Genomic DNA, 26,119 nt, shown 5'->3' with positions numbered 1-26,119 from the left:
CACACTTACATACTAAATACACGTACTTACTTAACACACTTACATACTAAACACACGTACCTACTTAACACACTTACATACTAAACACACGTACCTACTAAACACTCATACCTACTTAACACACTTACATACTAAACACTTGTACCTACTTCACACACTTACATACTAAACACACATACCTACTTAACACAAGTACATACTAAACACACATACCTACTTAACACACTTACATACTAAACACTTGTACCTACTTCACACACGTACATACTAAACACACATACCTACTTAACACAAGTACATACTAAACACACATACCTACTTAACACACTTACATACTAAACACTTGTACCTACTTCACACACGTACATACTAAACACACGTACCTACTTAACACACTTACATACTTAACACACTGGCATACTTAACACACTTGCATACTTAACACACTTATTATACACAAAACACACACTTAACACATTTATTATACACAACACACGTACTTTACACTCTTATATACTAAACACACTTACATACTTCACACATTTATAACACATAACACACATGCTTAAAACACGTACTAAACACACATACTAACATGCTTGCAGACTTAACACATTTATTATACACAACACACATACTTTACACTCTTACATATTAAACACACTTACATACTTAACACACCTACCTACTAACATAATTGCTTACTTAACATATTTATTTGACACAACACACATACTTAACACACTTACATACTAAACAGTCCGATACCCCATACTCTCTGAACATCCCCCACAGGACTTCCCGAGGAACACGGTCCAATGCCTTCTCCAAGTCCACAAAGCACATGTAGACTGGTTGGGCAAACTCCCATGCACCCTCAAGGACCCTGCCCAGAGTCTAGAGCTGGTCCACAGTTCCACGACCAGGACAAAAACCACACTGTTCCTCCTGAATCGGAGGTTCGACTATCTGACGTAGCCTCCTCTCCAGTACACCTGAATAAACCTTTCCGGGAAGACTGAGGAGTGTGATCCCACCAGAGTTGGAACACACCCTCCGGTCCCCCTTCTTAAATAGAGGGACCACCACCCCGGTCTGCCAATCCAGAGGTACCGCCCCTGATGTCCACGCGATGCTGCAGAGTCTTGTCAACCAAGACAGCCCCACAGCATCCAGAGCCTTAAGGAACTCCGGGCGGATGTCATCCACGCCCGGGGCCTTGCCGCCGAGGAGCTTTTTAACTACCTCAGCAACCTCAGCCCCAGAAACAGGAGAGTCCACCACAGATTCCCTGGGCACTACACATGTAGTGTAGAAGGTAATGTTGGTGTGCATACCTGTGAGGTGAGTGTGGATCAAAGCAGGTGGTGAGGACGTGTGTGAGCTGAGGGTCACAGCAGTCTCCATCATCGTAGTCGTAGAGGACACTGTTGCATTCGGCATGACAGCGGCCATCTTGCCTCTTCCAGGTGGAGCAAGGTCCCGGCCTGAGACAGTCCCCACCATCGTGACCCGTCCTGGGGTGGTCACACTCGGGGTCGCAGCGCCCGTTCCCGATCTTGCCCACGTGACAGTTGCTGAGGATGAGCCTGCGCCTCAGACTGGAGTTGGAGACGGCCAGCACGCTCAGGTCCAAGGTGATGTTGTACGGCGCCAAGGCGGCGGTCAGCGCCCCGTGCTGCAGCCGGATCTGCTCCCGGGACACGGTGGGGTTCTGGCCGTCGTCCTGGCACAGGTTGACGATCCTGTAGCGCAGTCGCTTGGGAGAGCGCAGCTGCCAGTGACGGTTGTAGCCCCGCATGATGTCCAGGTTGTCACAGGACGTCACGCCACAAGGGGGCGCCAGGAAGGGGGACACCGGTCCTACGTCAGGTACTGGAGTCAGGAGGATCTCTGGATGCCAGTCCGCCTTGCACGGAGTCAACATCTGCTCCACCTGCACAACACCACCTTTTACAAATCCACCTCCATGTTCTATCTTATTAAAAGTCATCTGCTCCACCTTTTACTTACTATTAAAGGACAACACTATGTTACATTAAGTCTTTTTAACATACTTTTATCAATATGTTAATACATTTTAAGCGACATTTACATACATTTGTGAATTTGTAATACAACTTTAACTGACATTAACATACGTTTGTTAATATGTTAATACAATTTAAGCGACATCAACATACATTTGTGAATTTATATTACAATTTTAACTGACATTAACATACATTTGTTAATATGTTAATACATTTTAAGCTACATTAACATACGTATGTTAATACATTTTAAGCGACATTAACATACGTTTGTGAATTTATATTACAATTTTAACTGACATTAACATACATTTGTTAATATGTTAATACATTTTAAGCTACATTAACATACGTATGTTAATACATTTTAAGCGACATTAACATACGTTTGTGAATTTATATTACAATTTTAACTGACATTAACATACATTTGTTAATATGTTTACACAATTTAAGCGACGTCAACATACAATTGTAAATTTATATTACAATTTTAACTGACATTAACATACATTTGTTAATATATTAATACATTTTAAGCGTCATTAATATACATTTGTGAATTTATATTACAATTTTAACTGACATTAACATACATTTGTGAATTTGTAATACAACTTTAACTGACATTAACATACGTTTGTTAATATGTTAATACATTTTAAGCGACATCAACATACATTTGTGAATTTGTAATACAACTTTAACTGACATTAACATACGTATGTTAATATGTTAATACATTTTAAGCGACATTAACATACGTATGTTAATATGTTAATACATTTTAAGCGACATTAACATACGTATGTTAATATGTTAATACATTTTAAGCGACATTAACATACGTTTGTTAATATGTTTACACAATTTAAGCGACGTCAACATACAATTGTAAATTTATATTACAATTTTAACTCACATTAACATACATTTGTTAATATATTAATACATTTTAAGCGACATTAACATACGTATGTTAATATGTTAATACATTTTAAGCGTCATTAACATACATTCTGTGAATTTATATTACAATTTTAACTGACATTAACATACATTTGTGAATTTGTAATACAACTTTAACTGACATTAACATACGTTTGTTAATATGTTAATACAATTTAAGCGACATTAACATACGTATGTTAATATGTTAATACATTTTAAGCGACATTAACATACGTTTGTTAATATGTTTACACAATTTAAGCGACGTCAACATACAATTGTAAATTTATATTACAATTTTAACTCACATTAACATACATTTGTTAATATGTTTACACAATTTAAGCGACGTCAACATACAATTGTAAATTTATATTACAATTTTAACTGACATTAACATACATTTGTTAATATATTAATACATTTTAAGTGTCATTAACATACATTTGTGAATTTATATTACAATTTTAACTGACATTAACATACATTTGTGAATTTGTAATACAACTTTAACTGACATTAACATACGTTTGTTAATATGTTAATACAATTTAAGCAACATCAACATACATTTGTGAATTTATATTACAACTTTAACTGACATTAACATACATTTGTTAATATGTTAATACATTTTAAGCGACATTAACATACGTATGTTAATATGTTAATACATTTTAAGCGACATTAACATACATTTGTGAATTTATATTACAATTTTAACTGACATTAACATACATTTGTTAATATGTTAATACATTTTAAGCGACATTAACATACGTATGTTAATATGTTAATACATTTTAAGCGACATTAACATACGTTTGTGAATTTATATTACAATTTTAACTGACATTAACATACATTTGTTAATATGTTTACACAATTTAAGCGACGTCAACATACAATTGTAAATTTATATTACAATTTTAACTCACATTAACATACATTTGTTAATATATTAATACATTTTAAGCTACATTAACATACGTATGTTAATACATTTTAAGCGACATTAACATACGTTTGTGAATTTATATTACAATTTTAACTGACATTAACATACATTTGTTAATATATTAATACATTTTAAGCGTCATTAACATACATTTGTGAATTTATATTACAATTTTAACTGACATTAACATACATTTGTGAATTTGTAATACAACTTTAACTGACATTAACATACGTTTGTTAATATGTTAATACAATTTAAGCGACATCAACATACATTTGTGAATTTATATTACAATTTTAACTGACATTAACATACATTTGTTAATATGTTTACACAATTTAAGCGACGTCAACATACAATTGTAAATTTATATTACAATTTTAACTGACATTAACATACATTTGTTAATATATTAATACATTTTAAGCGTCATTAACATACATTTGTGAATTTATATTACAATTTTAACTGACATTAACATACATTTGTGAATTTGTAATACAACTTTAACTGACATTAACATACGTTTGTTAATATGTTAATACAATTTAAGCAACATCAACATACATTTGTGAATTTATATTACAACTTTAACTGACATTAACATACGTATGTTAATATGTTAATACAATTCAAGCGACAACATACATTTGTGAATTTATATTACAATTTTAACTGACATTAACATACATTTGTTAATATGTTAATACATTTTAAGCGACATTAACATACGTATGTTAATATGTTAATACATTTTAAGCGACATTAACATACGTTTGTGAATTTATATTACAATTTTAACTGACATTAACATACATTTGTTAATATGTTTACACAATTTAAGCGACGTCAACATACAATTGTAAATTTATATTACAATTTTAACTGACATTAACATACATTTGTTAATATATTAATACATTTTAAGCGTCATTAACATACATTTGTGAATTTATATTACAATTTTAACTGACATTAACATACATTTGTGAATTTGTAATACAACTTTAACTGACATTAACATACGTTTGTTAATATGTTAATACAATTTAAGCGACATCAACATACATTTGTGAATTTATATTACAATTTTAACTGACATTAACATACATTTGTGAATTTGTAGTACAACTTTAACTGACATTAACATACGTTTGTTATGTTAATACATTTTAAGCGACATTTACATACATTTGTGAATTTGTAATACAATTTTAAGCGACATTAACATTTGTGAATTTGTAATACAACTTTAACTGACATTAACGTATGTTTGTCAATATGCTAATAAATTTTAAGTGACATTAACATACATTTGTTAATATGTTTACACAATTTTAAGCGACATCAACATACATTTGTGAATTTATATTACAATTTTAACTGACACTAACATACATTTGTTAATATTTTAATACATTTTAAGCGACATTAACATACATTTGTTATTATGTTAATACATTTTAACTGACATTAACATACATTTGTGAATTTATATTACAATTTTAACTGACATTGACATACATTTGTTAGTATGTTAATACATTTTAAGCGACCTTAACATACATTTGTTAATATGTTAATACGTTTTAAGTGACATTAACATACATGTGTTATGTTAATACATTTTAAGCGACATTTACATACATTTGTGAATATGTAATACAACATTAAGCGACATTAACATACATTTGTGAATTTATATTACAATTTTAACTGACATTAACATACATTTGTTAATATGTTAATACATTTTAAGCGACATTAACATTCGTATGTTAATATGTTAATACAATTTAAGCGACATCAACATACATTTATGAATTTATATTACAATTTTAACTGACATTAACATACATTTGTTAATGTGTTAATACATTTTAAGCTACATTAACATACGTATGTTAATACATTTTAAGCGACATTAACATACGTTTGTGAATTTATATTGCAATTTTAACTGACATTAACATACATTTGTTAATATGTTTACACAATTTAAGCGACGTCAACATACAATTGTAAATTTATATTACAATTTTAACTGACATTAACATACATTTGTTAATATATTAATACATTTTAAGCGTCATTAACATACATTTGTTATGTTAATACATTTTAAGCGACATTTACATACATTTGTGAATTTGTAATACAATTTTAAGCGACATTAACATTTGTGAATTTGTAATACAACTTTAACTGACATTAACGTATGTTTGTTAATATGCTAATACATTTTAAGTGACATTAACATACATTTGTTAATATGTTTACACAATTTTAAGCGACATCAACATACATTTGTGAATTTATATTACAATTTTAACTGACACTAACATACATTTGTTAATATTTTAATACATTTTAAGCGACATTACCATACATTTGTTATTATGTTAATACATTTTAAGCGACATTTACATACATTTGTGAATTTGTAATACAACTTTAACTGACATTAACATACGTTTGTGAATTTATATTACAATTTTAACTGACATTAACATACATTTGTTAATATGTTTACACAATTTAAGCGACGTCAACATACAATTGTAAATTTATATTACAATTTTAACTCACATTAACATACATTTGTTAATATATTAATACATTTTAAGCGTCATTAACATACATTTGTGAATTTATATTACAATTTTAACTGACATTAACATTTGTGAATTTGTAATACAACTTTAACTGACATTAACATACGTTTGTTAATATGTTAATACATTTTAAGCGACATTAACATACGTATGTTAATATGTTAATACAATTTAAGCGACATCAACATACATTTGTGAATTTATATTACAATTTTAACTGACATTAACATACATTTGTTAATACGTTAATACATTTTAAGCTACATTAACATAGGTATGTTAATACATTTTAAGCGACATTTTCCACTTTGCCATGACTGCTACCCTTCTTTGTTGTTTTGTTGCTACTCTACCACTCTGTTTAGTAAGTTCTATGGTTATCGTCACTTTTATCGTTTGTGAATTTATATTACAATTTTAACTGACATTAACATACATTTGTTAATATGTTTACACAATTTAAGTGACGTCAACATACAATTGTAAATTTATATTACAATTTTAACTGACATTAACATACATTTGTTAATATATTAATACATTTTAAGCGTCATTAACATACATTTGTGAATTTATATTACAATTTTAACTGACATTAACATACATTTGTGAATTTGTAATACAACTTTAACTGACATTAACATACGTTTGTTAATATGTTAATACAATTTAAGCGACATCAACATACATTTGTGAATTTATATTACAATTTTAACTGACATTAACATACATTTGTTAATATATTAATACATTTTAAGCGTCATTAACATACATTTGTGAATTTATATTACAATTTTAACTGACATTAACATACATTTGTGAATTTGTAATACAACTTTAACTGACATTAACATACGTTTGTTAATATGTTAATACAATTTAAGCGACATCAACATACATTTGTGAATTTATATTACAATTTTAACTGACATTAACATACATTTGTTAATATGTTTACACAATTTAAGCGACGTCAACATACAATTGTAAATTTATATTACAATTTTAACTGACATTAACATACATTTGTTAATATATTAATACATTTTAAGCGTCATTAACATACATTTGTTATGTTAATACATTTTAAGCGACATTTACATAAAATTGTGAATTTGTAATACAATTTTAAGCGACATTAACATTTGTGAATTTGTAATACAACTTTAACTGACATTAACGTATGTTTGTTAATATGCTAATACATTTTAAGTGACATTAACATACATTTGTTAATATGTTTACACAATTTTAAGCGACATCAACATACATTTGTGAATTTATATTACAATTTTAACTGACACTAACATACATTTGTTAATATTTTAATACATTTTAAGCGACATTAACATACATTTGTTATTATGTTAATACATTTTAAGCGACATTTACATACATTTGTGAATTTGTAATACAACTTTAACTGACATTAACATACGTTTGTTAATATGTTAATACAATTTAAGTGACATTAACATACATTTGTTTATATGTTTACACAATTTAAGCGACATCAACATACATTTGTGAATTTATATTACAATTTAAACTGACATTGACATACATTTGTTAATATGTTAATACATTTTAAGCGACATTAACATACATTTGTTAATATGTTAATACGTTTTAAGTGACATTAACATACATGTGTTATGTTAATACATTTTAAGCGACATTTACATACATTTGTGAATTTGTAATACAACTTTAACTGACCTTAACATACGTTTGTTAATATGTTAATACAATTTAAGCGACATCAACATACAATTGTGAATTTATATTACAATTTTAACGGACATTAACATACATTTGTTAATATGTTAATGCATTTTAAGCGACATTAACATACATTTGTTAATATGTTAATACATTTTAAGCGACATCAACGTACATTTGTGAATTTGTAATACAATTTTAACTGACATTAACATACATTTGTGAATTTGTAAAACAATTTTAACTGACTTAAGATACATTTGTTAATATGTTAATATCAATGTAAGTTAATAAGACTTTACAAATGTATGTTGGTGACAGTTAAAAATACATTAAAATATTTTTTAAAAAATGAACATGTGTAAGTTAAAAAGACTTAAACATGTAACTGCCATCAGAACCAACATGTTCATGTGTTAACAAACGCTGTAGGAACCTACATTAGTGAAGTCTGCCCAGAAAGCCAGAAGAGGAGGTTTAGGTGGGCTCGGTTGCATCTTCAGGTCTTCATGAGAGACGGCATGGTCCCACAAGGCCACGCCCCCCAGCAGACCTCGGAAAGCTTGTCCTCGTTCTGATTGGTTGGAGCCCAGGAAGAAAGTTCTACAGGTCTTCATGAAGGGACTATACAGTTCTCCCACCTGGACACCACTCCCCCCGACCTGCGAGAGGTAGCACATAAACACTTCAAATACTTTCATTTGCAACTGATTGTATTGCACATGATATCACACACAAGTAAACACACTGCAGGACTAACTGTATCGTAAATGATATCGCACACAAGTAAAGACAACAAGACAGCTTGTGTTACACATGATATCACACACAAGTAAACACGCTGCAGGACTGCTTGTATCGCACATGATATCACACACAAGTAAACACACTGCAGCACTGTTTGTATTGCACATGATATCACACACAAGTAAGGACTTTGCAGGACTGACTGCTGCACATGATATCACACACAAGTAAACACACTGCAGGACTGCTTGTATCGCACATGATATCACACACAAGTGAACACACTGCAGGACTAACTGTATCGCACATGATATCGCACACAAAGACAACAAGACTGCTTGTGTCACACATGATATCACACACAAGTAAACACGCTGCAGGACTGACTGCTGCACATGATATCACACACAAGTAAACACACTGCAGGACTGCTTGTATCGCACATGATATCACACACAAGTGAACACACTGCAGGACTAACTGTATCGCACATGATATCGCACACAAAGACAACAAGACTGCTTGTGTCACACATGATATCACACACAAGTAAACACGCTGCAGGACTGACTGCTGCACATGATATCACACACAAGTGAACAATGTGCAGGACTGCTTGTATCGCACATGATATCACACACAAGTAAACACGCTGCAGGACTGCTTGTATCGCACATGATATCACACACAAGTAAACACACTGCAGCACTGTTTGTATTGCACATGATATCACACACAAGTAAGGACTTTGCAGGACTGACTGCTGCACATGATATCACACACAAGTAAACACACTGCAGGACTGCTTGTATCGCACATGATATCACACACAAGTGAACACACTGCAGGACTAACTGTATCGCACATGATATCGCACACAAAGACAACAAGACTGCTTGTGTCACACATGATATCACACACAAGTAAACACGCTGCAGGACTGACTGCTGCACATGATATCACACACAAGTAAACACACTGCAGGACTGCTTGTATCGCACATGATATCACACACAAGTGAACACACTGCAGGACTAACTGTATCGCACATGATATCGCACACAAAGACAACAAGACTGCTTGTGTCACACATGATATCACACACAAGTAAACACGCTGCAGGACTGACTGCTGCACATGATATCACACACAAGTGAACAATGTGCAGGACTGCTTGTATCGCACATGATATCACACACAAGTAAACAGGCTGCAGGATTGTTTGTATTGCACATGATATCACACACAAACACTCGACAGAACTGCTTGTATCTCACATGATATCACACAAAATTAAACACACAACAGGACTCCATGTATCGCGCATGATTTCACACACAAGTAAACACACTGCAGGACTGCTTGTATCTCACATGATATCACACACAAGTGAACACGCTGCAGGACTGCTTGTATCGCACATGATATCACACACAGGTAAACATGCTGCAGGACTGCTTGTATCGCACATGACATCACACACAGGTAAACAGGCTGCAGGATTGTATGTATTGCACATGATATCACACACAAACACTCGACAGAACTGCTTGTATCGCACATGATATCACACACAAGTAAACACGCTGCAGGACTGCTTGTATCTCACATGATATCACACACAGGTAAACATGCTGCAGGACTGCTTGTATCGCACATGACATCACACACAGGTAAACATGCTGCAGGACTGCTTGTATCACACATGATATCGCACACAAGTGAACACGCTGCAGGACTGCTTGTATTGCACATGTTATCACACACAAGTAAACAGGCTGCAGGATTGTATGTATTGCACATGATATCACACACAAACACTCGACAGAACTGCTTGTATCTCACACAAAATTAAACACACAACAGGACTCCATGTATCGCGCATGATTTCACACACAAGTAAACACACTGCAGGACTGCTTGTATCTCACATGATATCACACACAGGTAAACATGCTGCAGGACTGCTTGTATCGCACATGATATCACACACAGGTAAACATGCTGCAGGACTGCTTGTATCGCACATGACATCACACACAGGTAAACAGGCTGCAGGATTGTATGTATTGCACATGATATCACACACAAACACTCGACAGAACTGCTTGTATCGCACATGATATCACACACAAGTAAACACGCTGCAGGACTGCTTGTATCTCACATGATATCACACACGTAAACATGCTGCAGGACTGCTTGTATCGCACATGACATCACACACAGGTAAACATGCTGCAGGACTGCTTGTATCACACATGATATCGCACACAAGTGAACACGCTGCAGGACTGCTTGTATCGCACATGTTATCACACACAAGTAAACAGGCTGCAGGATTGTATGTATTGCACATGATATCACACACAAACACTCGACAGAACTGCTTGTATCTCACATGATATCACACAAAATTAAACACACAACAGGACTCCATGTATCGCGCATGATTTCACACACAAGTAAACACACTGCAGGACTGCTTGTATCTCACATGATAATACACACAAGTGAACACGCTGCAGGACTGCTTGTATCGCACATGATATCACACACAGGTAAACATGCTGCAGGACTGCTTGTATCGCACATGACATCACACACAGGTAAACATGCTGCAGGACTGCTTGTATCACACATGATATCGCACACAAGTGAACACGCTGCAGGACTGCTTGTATCGCACATGTTATCACACACAAGTAAACAGGCTGCAGGATTGTATGTATTGCACATGATATCACACACAAACACTCGACAGAACTGCTTGTATCTCACATGATATCACACAAAATTAAACACACAACAGGACTCCATGTATCGCGCATGATTTCACACACAAGTAAACACACTGCAGGACTGCTTGTATCTCACATGATAATACACACAAGTGAACACGCTGCAGGACTGCTTGTATCTCACATGATATCACACACAGGTAAACATGCTGCAGGACTGCTTGTATCGCACATGACATCACACACAGGTAAACATGCTGCAGGACTGCTTGTATCACACATGATATCGCACACAAGTGAACACGCTGCAGGACTGCTTGTATTGCACATGTTATCACACACAAGTAAACAGGCTGCAGGATTGTATGTATTGCACATGATATCACACACAAACACTCGACAGAACTGCTTGTATCTCACACAAAATTAAACACACAACAGGACTCCATGTATCGCGCATGATTTCACACACAAGTAAACACACTGCAGGACTGCTTGTATCTCACATGATATCACACACAAGTGAACACGCTGCAGGACTGCTTGTATCGCACATGATATCACACACAGGTAAACATGCTGCAGGACTGCTTGTATCGCACATGACATCACACACAGGTAAACAGGCTGCAGGATTGTATGTATTGCACATGATATCACACACAAACACTCGACAGAACTGCTTGTATCGCACATGATATCACACACAAGTAAACACGCTGCAGGACTGCTTGTATCTCACATGATATCACACACGTAAACAACGCTGCAGGACTGCTTGTATCGCACATGACATCACACACAGGTAAACATGCTGCAGGACTGCTTGTATCACACATGATATCGCACACAAGTGAACACGCTGCAGGACTGCTTGTATCGCACATGTTATCACACACAAGTAAACAGGCTGCAGGATTGTATGTATTGCACATGATATCACACACAAACACTCGACAGAACTGCTTGTATCTCACATGATATCACACAAAATTAAACACACAACAGGACTCCATGTATCGCGCATGATTTCACACACAAGTAAACACACTGCAGGACTGCTTGTATCTCACATGATAATACACACAGGTAAACATGCTGCAGGACTGCTTGTATCGCACATGATATCACACACAAGTAAACACACTGCAGGACTGCTTGTATCTCACATGATAATACACACAGGTAAACATGCTGCAGGACTGCTTGTATCGCACATGACATCACACACAGGTAAACAGGCTGCAGGACTGCTTGTATCACACATGATATCGCACACAAGTGAACACGCTGCAGGACTGCTTGTATCGCACATGATATCACACACAAGTAAACAGGCTGCAGGATTGTATGTATTGCACATGATATCACACACAAACACTCGACAGAACTGCTTGTATCTCACATGATATCACACAAAATTAAACACACAAAAGGACTCCATGTATCGCGCATGATTTCACACACAAGTAAACACACTGCAGGACTGCTGGTATCGCACAAGATATCACACACAAGTAAACACACTGCAGGACTGCTGGTATCGCACAAGATATCACACACAAGTGAACACGCTGGAGAACTGCTTGTATCGCACATGATATCCCACTGTGTGTGATATCATGTGCGATACAAGCAGGGACATGTAGCTTGGTTATGGAGAGGCGAGTGTGTGAGAGCAGGAAGTGGATGTTGCAGGTGTGCCACTCCCCTTGGCTCCGCCCACATAGAGGCTCATGTGGTGGCCGTCGTAGGTGACCAGCAGGTGAGTCCAGGTGTTGGCCGGGTAGGGATGAGGACTGAACACGCTGGTGGACTTCAGGGCTCGGTCGGTGCCAAGTGAGAAGTAGAAACCTGCGTCTCTCACGCCTGAAGAGTCTCTGGTCCTGATCCCCACACTCCAGCCCTTCTCACTCAGGGAGTGGGAGCAGCTGTCGTAGACTCCTAGGGGACACAGACCATGGTCAAGACCTCTTTGGACACACAAGTCCAGGCCCGAGTACTTTAGTTTTGCTGTTGCAACACCTGGTCTGCACACCTGTCCAGCCTGGGACTACAGGATTGTCTAGTCTGCGACTACAGGCTTATCTAGCCTGGGACTACAGGTTTATCTAGTCTGGGACTACAGGTGTGTCCATCCTGGGACTACAGGTGTGTCCATCCTGGGACTAGAGGTATAACTAGCCTGGGACTACAGGTGTCTAGTCTGGGACTACAGGTGTGTCCAGTCTGGGACTACAGGACTGTCTAGTCTGGGACTACAGGTGTGTCCATCCTGGGACTACGGGTGTGTCTAGTCTGGGACTAGGGGTAATACTAGTCTGGGACTACAGGTGTCTAGTCTGGGACTACAGGACTGTCTAGTCTGTAACTACAGATGTGTCTAGTCTGGGAATACAGGTGTGTCCAGTCTGGGACTACAGGTGTGTCCAGCCTAGGACTACAGGTGTGTCCAGCCTGGGACTACAGGTGTGTCTCGTCGGGGACTACAGGTGTGTCTCGTCGGGGACTACAGGTGTGTACAGTCTGGGACTACAGGTGTGTCCAGTCTGGGACTACAGGTGTGCCCAGTCTGGGACTAGAGGTGTGCCCAGCCTGGGACTACAGGTGTGCCCAGCCTGGGACTACAGGTGTGTCCAGCCTGGGACTACAGGTGTGTCCAGCCTGGGACTACAGGTGTGTCTCGTCGGGGACTACAGGTGTGTCTTGTCTGGGACTACAGGTGTGTCTCGTCGGGGACTACAGGTGTGTCTAGTCTGAGACTACAGGTATGTCTCGTCTGGGACTACAGGTGTGTCCAGTCTGGGACTACAGGTGTGTCTAGTCTGGGACTACAAGTGTGTCTCGTCTGGGACTACAAGTGTGTCTCGTCTGGGACTACAGGTGTGTCTCGTCTGGGACTACAGGTGTGTCTCGTCTGGGACTACAGGTGTGTCTAGTCTGGGACTACAAGTGTGTCTCGTCTGGGACTACAAGTGTGTCTCGTCTGGGACTACAGGTGTGTCCAGTCTGGGACTACAGGTGTGTCTCGTCTGGGACTACAGGTGTGTCCACTCTGGGACTACAGGTGTGTCTCGTCTGGGACTACAGGTATGTCTCGTCTGGGACTACAGGTGTGTCCAGTCTGGGACTACAGGTGTGTCCAGCCTGGGACTACAGGTGTGTCTCGTCTGGGACTACAGGTATGTCTAGTCTGGGACTACAGGTGTGTCTAGTCTAAGACTACAGGTATGTCTCGTCTGGGACTACAGGTGTGTCTCGTCTGGGACTACAGGTGTGTCCAGCCTGGGACTACAGGTGTGTCTCGTCTGGGACTACAGGTATGTCTAGTCTGGGACTACAGGTGTGTCCAGCCTGGGACTACAGGTGTGTCCAGTCTGGGACTACAGGTGTGTCCAGTCTGGGACTACAGGTGTGTCCACTCTGGGACTACAGGTGTGTCTCGTCTGGGACTACAGGTATGTCTCATCTGGGACTACAGGTGTGTCCAGCCTGGGACTACAGGTGTGTCCGGCCTGGGACTACAGGTGTGTCCAGACTGGGACCACAGGTGTGTCTCGTCTGGGACTACAGGTGTATCTCGTCTGGGACTACAGGTATGTCTAGTCTGAGACTACAGGTGTGTCCAGTCTGGGACTACAGGTGTGTCCAGTCTGGGACTACAGGTGTGTCTAGTCTGGGACTACAAGTGTGTCTCGTCTGGGACTACAGGTGTGTCCAGCCTGGGACTACAGGTGTGTCCAGCCTGGGACTACAGGTGTGTCCAGCCTGGGACTACAGGTGTGTCTCGTCTGGGACTACAGGTGTGTCCAGTCTGGGACTACAGGTGTGTCCAGCCTGGGACTACAGGTGTGTCTAATCTGAGACTACAGGTGTGTCCACTCTGGGACTACAGGTTTGTCTCGTCTGGGACTACAGGTGTGTCTCGTCGGGGACTACAGGTGTGTCTCGTCGGGGACTACAGGTGTGTCTCGTCGGGGACTACAGGTGTGTCTAGTCTGAGACTACAGGTATGTCTCGTCTGGGACTACAGGTGTGTCCAGCCTGGGACTACAGGTGTGTCCAGCCTGGGACTACAGGTGTGTCTAGCCTGGGACTACAGGTGTGTCCAGCCTGGGACTACAGGTGTGTCCCGTCGGGGACTACAGGTGTGTCTCGTCGGGGACTACAGGTGTGTCTCGTCGGGGACTACAGGTGTGTCTCGTCTGGGACTACAGGTGTGTCTCGTCTGGGACTACAGGTGTGTCTCGTCGGGGACTACAGGTATGTCTAGTCTGAGACTACAGGTATGTCTCGTCTGGGACTACAGGTGTGTCTCGTCTGGGACTACAAGTGTGTCTCGTCTGGGACTACAGGTGTGTCTCGTCTGGGACTACAGGTGTGTCCACCCTGGGACTACAGGTGTGTCTCGTCTGAGACTACAGGTGTGTCTACTCTGGGACTACAGGTGTGTCCAGTCTGGGACTACAGGTGTGTCTCGTCTGGGACTACAGGTGTGTCTAGTCTGAGACTACAGGTGTGTCTTGTCTGGGACTACAGGTGTGTCCAGTCTGGGACTACAGGTGTGTCCAGTCTGGGACTACAGGTGTGTCCAGCCTGGGACTACAGGTGTGTCTCGTCTGGGACTACAGGTGTGTCTCGTCTGAGACTACAGGTGTGTCTACTCTGGGACTACAGGTGTGTCCAGTCTGGGACTACAGGTGTGTCTCGTCTGGGACTACAGGTGTGTCTAGTCTGAGACTACAGGAATGTCTTGTCTGGGACTACAGGTGTGTCCAGTCTGGGACTACAGGTGTGTCCAGTCTGGGACTACAGGTGTGTCCAGCCTAGGACTACAGGTGTGTCCAGCCTGGGACTACAGGTGTGTCTCGTCTGGGACTACAGGTATGTCTCGTCTGGGACTACAGGTGTGTCTCGTCTGGGACTACAGGTATGTCTAGTCTGAGACTACAGGTGTGTCCAGTCTGGGACTACAGGTGTGTCTCGTCGGGGACTACAGGTGTGTCTCGTCGGGGATTACAGGTGTGTCTCGTCTGGGACTACAGGTGTGTCCAGCCTGGGACTACAGGTGTGTCCAGTCTGAGACTACAGGTGTGTCTAGTCTGAGACTATAGGTGTGTCCACTCTGGGACTACAGGTTTGTCCAGTCTGGGACTACAGGTGTGTCTCGTCTGGGACTACAGGTGTGTCTAGTCTGAGACTACAGGTATGTCTCTTCTGGGACTACAGGTGTGTCCAGTCTGGGACTACAGGTGTGTCCAGTCTGGGACTACAGGTGTGTCCAGCCTAGGACTACAGGTGTGTCTCGTCTGGGACTACAGGTGTGTCTCGTCTGGGACTACAGGTGTGTCTCGTCTGGGACTACAGGTGTGTCCAGACTGGGACCACAGGTGTGTCTCGTCTGGGAATACAGGTGTGTCTCGTCTGGGAATACAGGTGTGTCTCGTCTGGGACTACAGGTATGTCTAGTCTGAGACTACAGGTGTGTCCAGTCTGGGACTACAGGTGTGTCCACTCTGGGACTACAGGTGTGTCTCGTCTGGGACTACAGGTGTGTCTCGTCTGGGACTACAGGTGTGTCCACTCTGGGACTACAGGTGTGTCCACTCTGGGACTACAGGTGTGTCCACTCTGGGACTACAGGTGTGTCCAGTCCGGGACTACAGGTGTGTCCAGCCTGGGACTACAGGTGTGTCCAGTCCGGGACTACAGGTGTGTCTCGTCTGGGACTACAGGTGTGTCCATTCCGGGACTACAGGTGTGTCCAGCCTGGGACTACAGGTGTGTCTCGTCTGGGACTACAGGTGTGTCCACTCCGGGACTACAGGTGTGTCCACTCCGGGACTACAGGTGTGTCCACTCTGGGACTACAGGTGTGTCCACACTGGGACTACAGGTGTGTCCACACTGGGACTACAGGTGTGTCCAGTCCGGGACTACAGGTGTGTCCAGGCTGGGATTACAGGTGTGTCCATTCTGGGACTACAGGTGTGTCTCGTCTGGGACTACAGGTGTGTCTCGTCTGAGACTACAGGTATGTCTCGTCTGAGACTACAGGTGTGTCTCGTCTGGGACTACAGGTGTGTCTCGTCTGGGACTACAGGTGTGTCTAGTCCGAGACTACAGGTATGTCTCGTCTGGGACTACAGGTGTGTCCAGTCTGGGACTACAGGTGTGTCCAGTCTGGGACTACAGGTGTGTCCAGCCTGGGACTACAGGTGTGTCTCGTCTGGGACTACAGGTGTGTCTCGTCTGGGACTACAGGTGTGTCTAGCCTGGGACTACAGGTGTGTCCAGTCTGGGACTACAGGTGTGTCCAGCCTGGGACTACAGGTGTGTCCAGCCTGGGACTACAGGTGTGTCTCGTCTGGGACTACAGGTGTGTCCACTCTGGGACTACAGGTGTGTCTCATCTGGGACTACAGGTGTGTCTCGTCTGGGACTACAGGTGTGTCCAGCCTGGGACTACAGGTGTGTCCAGACTGGGACCACAGGTGTGTCTCGTCTGGGAATACAGGTGTGTCTCGTCTGGGACTACAGGTATGTCTCGTCTGGGACTACATGTGTGTCTAGTCTGAGACTACAGGTGTGTCCAGTCTGGGACTACAGGTGTGTCCAGTCTGGGACTACAGGTGTGTCCAGTCTGGGACTACAGGTGTGTCCAGCCTGGGACTACAGGTGTGTCCAGCCTGGGACTACAGGTGTGTCTCGTCTGGGACTATAGGTGTGTCCACTCTGGGACTACAGGTGTGTCCACTCTGGGACTACAGGTGTGTCTAGTCTGAGACTACAGGTGTGTCCAGTCTGGGACTACAGGTGTGTCCAGCCTGGGACTACAGGTGTGTCTCATCTGGGACTACAGGTGTGGCTCGTCTGGGACTACAGGTGTGTCCACTCTGGGACTACAGGTGTGTCCACTCTGGGACTACAGGTGTGTCCACTCTGGGACTACAGGTGTGTCCAGCCTGGGACTACAGGTGTGTCCAGCCTGGGACTACAGGTGTGTCCAGTCCGGGACTACAGGTTTGTCTCGTCTGGGACTACAGATGTGTCCAGCCTGGGACTACAGGTGTGTCCACTCTGGGACTACAGGTGTGTCCACTCTGGGACTACAGGTGTGTCCACACTGGGACTACAGGTGTGTCCACTCTGGGACTACAGGTGTGTCCACTCTGGGACTACAGGTGTGTCCAGCCTGGGACTACAGGTGTGTCCAGCCTGGGACTACAGGTCTGTCCAGTCCGGGACTACAGGTGTGTCTCGTCTGGGACTACAGGTGTGTCCAGTCCGGGACTACAGGTGTGTCCAGCCTGGGACTACAGGTGTTTCTCGTCCGGGACTACAGGTGTGTCCACTCTGGGACTACAGGTGTGTCCACTCTGGGACTACAGGTGTGTCCAGCCTGGGACTACAGGTGTGTCTCGTCTGAGACTACAGGTGTGTCCACTCTGGGACTACAGGTGTGTCCACTCTGGGACTACAGGTGTGTCCACACTGGGACTACAGGTGTGTCCACTCTGGGACTACAGGTGTGTCCAGTCCGGGACTACAGGTGTGTCCAGCCTGGGACTACAGGTGTGTCCAGTCCGGTACTACAGGTGTGTCAACCACAGGAAGTTGGTCAAAATATTATTTTATTGTTTATATTTCTTATTTATGTAGTTCTTATTTCACTTTTAAACACTTACCTCTTATTGTTTCTATAAATAAGTATTTACAATACCTAGTAAATAAGTATATCAAATATGCAGTAAATAAGTATATAAAATATGCAATAAATAAGTATATAAAATATGCAGTAAATAGGTTTATAAAATATGCAGTAAATAACTGAATAAAATATGCAGTAAATAAGTTTATAAAATATGCAGTAAATAAGTAAATAAAATATGCAATAAATAAGTATATAAAATATGCAGTAAATAGGTTTCTAAAATATGCAGTAAATAAGTAAATAAAATATGCAATAAATAAGTATATAAAATATGCAGTAAATAGGTTTATAAAATATGCAGTAAATAAATATGTAAAATATGCAGTAAATAAGTTTATAAAATATGCAGTAAATAAGTAAATAAAATATGCAATAAATAAGTATATAAAATATGCAGTAAATAGGTTTATAAAATATGCAGTAAATAAGTAAATAAAATATGCAATAAATAAGTATATAAAATATGAAGTAAATAGGTTTATAAAATATGCAGTAAATAAGTAAATAAAATATGCAATAAATAAGTATATAAAATATGCAGTAAATAACTACATAAAATATGCAATAAATAAGCATATAAAATATGCAGTAAATACATATATTAAAAAAACGCAGTAAATACGTATACAAAATATGCAATAAATAAGTATATAATATATGCAGTAAATACATATATAAAAATATGCAATAAATAAGTATATACAACATGCAGTAAATAAGTATATAAAATATGCAGTAAATAAGTATATCAAATATGCAGTAAAAAGGTATATAAAATATGAAATAAATAAGTATATAAAACATGCAGTAATTAAGTGTATGAAATATGCAGTAAGTAAGTATACAAACATATAAAACAAATATGTATGTGTAGTAGTACTGCAACATGTACTGCAAAAAGTGTGATTACACAACAACAACAATAATAATGATCATGTTTTCATTGGATGCCTGTGGTCACATGGTCATGTGGTCACATGGTCATGTGGTCACATGGTCATGTGGTCACGTGGTCATGTGGTCACGTGGTCATGTGGTCACATGGTCATGTGGTTATGTGGTCACATGGTCATGTGGTCACATGGTCATGTGGTCACGGACCACCACAGGAACATTCTTTCTGTTCTCACCTCAAAATATTTGCTTCTTTTATGGCGTGAAACAAAGTTGTGGAAGTCAAGTACACGTTTAATACGTAATACTGGAATATAGCAGTATAATAGTTCTTCTTACTCACACAATACTCTGATTACTGGACATGGGTCTGTTGCCATGGAAACAAACGACACAATATTAATATATATTGGGTCCGTTGCCATGGCAACTGCTAGACAATATCAATGTATACTGGGTCGGTTGCCATGGTAACTGCTAGACAAAATACACATTCCGTACAGCAAATATTTTTCTACTGAATACTTCATGAAACAAACCAGCTGACGTTGAAATGATTTATTCCTGACTAATAATCGTAAGTAATATTACGAATAATAACAATAAATACTACGCAGTGAATGGTAACAATTATTATTTTTTATTGACAATAACAAAAATATCAAATATTTCATGGTAGACTTAATCAATAGTTAATATTAATACTAATTAGACCGTAATAACAATAAATATTATTTATTATTATTTGGTTAATAGTTCATCAGTAGTAAATAATATTAATGATGATAATAATAATAATAATAATAATACAAATACAGGTGTATTATTATTATTATTATTATAGGGGCAATATAGCTCGGTTGGTAGAGTGGCCGTGCCAGCAACTTGAGGGTTGCAGGTTCGATTCCCGCTTCCGCCATCCTAGTTACTGCCGTTGTGTCCTTGGGCAAGACACTTTACCCACCTGCTCCCAGTGCCACCCACACTGCTTCAAATGTAACTTAGATATTGGGTTTCACTATGTAAAGCGCTTTGAGTCACTAGAGAAAAGCGCTATATAAATATACTTCACTTCACTACAAGTAATGGTAATACTACATATCACAACAATAAAGAGTAATGATAATTATGTCATGATGATAACAAAAATAATCAACATAAAATGATACAGTTAATCAATAGTTAATATTAATGAAATTAATAATATTAAAAATAATTAGGTAGACCATAAGGTGGGGCTAAAAACATTAAATGGTAATAGTTAATATTTGAATAATATTTCATCAACAGTTATTAATAATAGTAATAATAACAACAACAAGCATATTATTAGTAATAATTTATAGTAAAACAGTCAATAGTAATAATTGATTTTTCAATAATAGTTCACCAATAGTCAATAATAACATATAATATTATTAATAATCCATAGTAAAACAGTAAATAGTAATAATTAATATTTGAATAATATTTCATCAATAGTTAATAATAATAAAAACAAAAAGCATAATATTAGTAACCATTCATAGCAAAACAGTCAATAGTAATAATTAATATTTACATAATATTTCATCAAAAGTTAATAATAATAATAATAATAATAACAAAAACAACAAGCATAATATTGGTGATAATTCATAGTAAAACAGTCAATAGTAATAATTAATATTTGAATAATATTTCATCAATAGTTAATAATAATAATAACAATAATAATGAAAACAACATGCATAATATTAGTAATAATGTACAGTAAAACAGTCAATAGTAATAATTGATATTTCATTAATATTTCACCAATAGTTAATAATAATCCATAATAAAAAAGTAAATAGTAATAATTAATATTTGAATAATATTTCATCAGTAGTTAATAATAATAATAATAATAATAATAATAATAATAACAACAAGCATAATATTAGTAACAATTGATAGTAAAACAGTCCAAAGTAATAATTGATATTTCATTAATACTTCACCAATAGTTAATAATAATGTATAATATTATTAATATTATAATATTATTATTATTATTAATGTATACAATTATTAATAATCCATAGTAAAAATTTATATTTGAATAATATTTCATCAGTAGTTAATAATAATAATAACAACAAGCATAATATTAGTAACAATTCATAGTAAAACAGTCAATAGTAATAATTAATATTTGAATAATATTTCATCGATAATAACAATAATAATAAAAACAACTAGCATAATATCAGTAATAATTTATAGTAAAACAGTCAATAGTAATAATTGATATTTCAAAAATATTTCACCAATAGTTAATAATAATGTATAATATTATTAATAATCCATAGTAAAAAAGTAAATAGTAATAATTAATATTTAAATAATATTTCATCAGTAGTTAATAATAATAAAAACAACAAGCATAATATTAGTAACAATTCATAGTAAAACAGTCAATAGTAATAATTAATATTTGAATAATATTTCATCGATAATAATAACAATAATAATAAAAACAACTAGCATAATATTAGTAATAATTTATAGTAAAACAGTCAATAGTAATAATTGATATTTCAAAAATATTTCACCAATAGTTAATAATAATGTATAATATTATTAATATTCCATAGTAAAAAAGTAAATAGTAATAATTAATATTTAAATAATATTTCATTAGTAGTTAATAATAATAAAAACAACAAGCATAATATTAGTAACAATTCATAGTAAAACAGTCATTAGTAATAATTAATATTTTAATAATATTTCATCAATAGTTAATAATAATAATAATAATAAAAACAACAAGCATGATATTAGTAATAATTCATAATAAAACAGTCAATAGTAATAATTAATATTTGAATAATATTTCATCAATAGTTAATAATAATAACAATAATAATAATAATAAAAACAAATAGCATAATATTAGCAATAATTTATAGCAAAACAGTCAATAGTAATAATTGACACTTCAATAATGTTTCACCAATAGTTAATAATAATATATAATATTATTAATAATCCATAGTAAATCAGTAAATAGTAACAATTCATAGTAAAATAGTCAATAGTAATAATTATTTTTTGAATAATATTTCATCAATAGTTAATAATAATAGTAATAATAATAATAGTAATAACAACAAGTATAGTAATATTAATTATACTCCATAGTAAAATAGTAAATAGTAATAATTCATATACAATGAGAATAATGTCAATAACTAACATGAAAATGTATATTTATCTATAATGATAATGATAATATTAATAAAAATAATTCTAAACAAGACATAATAATAATTTATATAATAATAAAAACAATAATAATAAAACCATTATATTGATGATAACAATAATAATGATAAAAATAATACTGAATAAAGTACATAGAGTTATATTATTAATATGAATAATAATAAAATGGCAAACACAATAATAACAGTAATAATAATTAATAACTTCAACTGACAATACATAGTAATGAGAGTAACTATTAATCTTATTTTGCAACAGTAAATAGTCAATACAATTAATGCTAATAATAACTGTACAAATAATAATAATAATAATAACAAAGAATATTTAAGAATTAATAAGAGTATGAGGAACTTTCTTCTTGACTTTGCGGAGCTGAGAAGTTTTTAGTTTGTGGTTTTTCCAAACATCCAAAGAAATGCTGCATGAAGCGAGTGCAAGAAGAAAAGCTCACCTGCTATGAGCGCAGGGTCGCTCTGGCCGCCTTCCGGAAGGATCCACAGTTCCAAGGTGAACTTGGCCCTGGGCAGGTCCACCTGAGCGCCCGTCTTCAGGCGGATCCCCTCCAGACCGCCCCTGAAGTGCAGCGCCGTCATCCAGGAGGGCGGAGCTCTCGGCACGGCTTGGCCCCACCTGCTGGCCCCGCCCCCTTCCGCCTCCTCGGACCAGTCCTGATCGGGACCGCTGGAAGGAGGACCTCGGCCGGGGTTTTGGAGAAGACCGCTGGAAGTGGAATTCTTCCGGTCTTCTTGAAGGCTGCGAGCGGACCTGGAGGCTGGAGGTGACCCCGGGGGGTCCAGGTCCGCATGGTGGGGGTCTTGGAAAGGTCCCGGAAAGAAATCAGGCCAGTCTTTTGACCTGCGAAGGAGCTTCCTGTGGGTCTTCCTGGACACGGCCACTAGGGGTCGCCGTGGGGAGGCCGGCCTCCAGGACTCCGAGCACGACTCCTTGGCTTGGCGCTGGACACGGGTCACCCGCGTGCCTTTGTGCTGCCTCAGCACGCTGCCCTTCAGCAAGGCAGTGTGGGCCAGCAGCAGGAGCAACAACTTCATCCTTTCAGGTGCGGCCAAGGTCTACACCTTCCTCGCTTCATGGACACCACTCCATTCCAGTTTTCACTTAGTCTCTCAGAATTAAGACCTCCTTTTTACTCGATGCCAGGGGGACCCCAGAACCCAAGCATGCGAGGTCCCGAAAAAGTCCAAACAAGTCCCATAAAAACCAAACAAGTCCAATGAAGTTCGTCAAAGTCCAATAAAGTCCACCAAAAGTCCAATAAAGTCCAAACGAGTCCAATAAAGTCCACAAATGTCCAATAAAGTATGTCAAAGTCCAATAAAGTCCACAAAGGTCCAATGAAGTCCAAAGAGTTCACCAAGGTCCAATGAAGTCCAAACAAGTCCAATAAAGTCCACCAAGGTCCAATGGAGTCCAAACAAGTCCAATAAAGTCCACCAAGCCCAATAAAGTCCAAACAAGTCCAATAAAGTCCACCAAGGTCCAATGGAGTCCAAACAAGTCCAATAAAGTCCTTAAAGTCCAAACAAGTCCAATAAAGTCCTCAAAGTCCAATAAAGTCCAAACAAGTCCTGTAAAGTCCCCGAAAGTCCAAAAGGGTCCGAACAAGTCTAATAAAGTCCACTAAAGTCCAATAAAGTACACCAAAGTCCAATAAGGTCCAAACAAGTTCGATAAAGTCCACCAAGGTCCAAACAAGTTTGATAAAGTCCACCAAGGTCCAATAAAGTCCACCAAGATCAAAAAAAAAAGTCCACCAAGGTCCAATAAAGTCCACCAAAGTCCAATAAAGTACAATCAAGTCCAAACAAGTTCGATAAAGTCCACCAAGGTCCAATAAAGTCCACAAAGATCCAAAAAAGTTCAATAAAGTAAAAAAAAAGTCCAGTAAAGTCCACTAATGTCTGATAGAGTCCATGTAAGTCCACTAAAGTCCGGTCCAGTCCAAGAGTGTGTGGTTCTTACTTTGTGGTCTCTCTCTCTCTCTCTCTCTCTCTCTCTCTCTCTCTCTCTCTCTATGTGACGTCATCACTGCTACTGGAGGACCTCCTACCTTGTATCATCATCTACTACTGATACATGATATCTACCTTGTATCACCATCTATTACTGATACTGCCTACATTATATCTATCTTGTATCATCATTTAGTACTGATACTGCCTACATCATATCTACCTTGAATCATCATCTACTAATGATACTGACAACATGATATCTACCTTGTATCATCATCTACTACTGCGCCTGCCATCTCTGCATCTTGGGGTTCGTCACCAACACCTCCTGACATTCGTATCAATATGATATCTATCTGATATCAGATCAATGTTGTATCAATATATCAGTCTCATATCAATATGATGTCAGTCTCATATCCATATGATATCTATCTGATATCAGTCTCATATCAATATATCTATATGATATCAATCTCATATCTATCTGATATCAGTCTCATATCTATATGA

General features: G+C 37.9%; 1 protein-coding gene across 1 annotated transcript in view; it reads right to left on the bottom strand.

Annotated features, from left to right (window-relative positions):
• LOC133545189 (pappalysin-2-like) overlaps window positions 1-25,586 on the bottom strand; it is a 73,115-nt gene extending 47,529 nt beyond the window's left edge. Inside the window, exons 1-4 of the mRNA XM_061890564.1 lie at window positions 24,085-25,586; window positions 13,478-13,714; window positions 8,723-8,967; window positions 1,338-1,936 (exon numbers count right to left, since the gene is read on the bottom strand). Of these exons, the coding sequence (XP_061746548.1) occupies window positions 1,338-1,936; window positions 8,723-8,967; window positions 13,478-13,714; window positions 24,085-24,682 (1,679 nt within the window). The 5' untranslated portion in view covers window positions 24,683-25,586. The remainder of the gene's footprint in view (window positions 1-1,337; window positions 1,937-8,722; window positions 8,968-13,477; window positions 13,715-24,084) is intronic.
• Between the last annotated feature and the right edge of the window lie 533 nt (window positions 25,587-26,119).

The sequence above is a fragment of the Nerophis ophidion genome, linkage group LG28, assembly GCF_033978795.1.
Source record: "Nerophis ophidion isolate RoL-2023_Sa linkage group LG28, RoL_Noph_v1.0, whole genome shotgun sequence".
NCBI lineage: Eukaryota > Metazoa > Chordata > Actinopteri > Syngnathiformes > Syngnathidae > Nerophis > Nerophis ophidion.
Note: the sequence above shows the minus strand (reverse complement) of the source record. Positions and strands in the feature narration are given on the sequence as shown.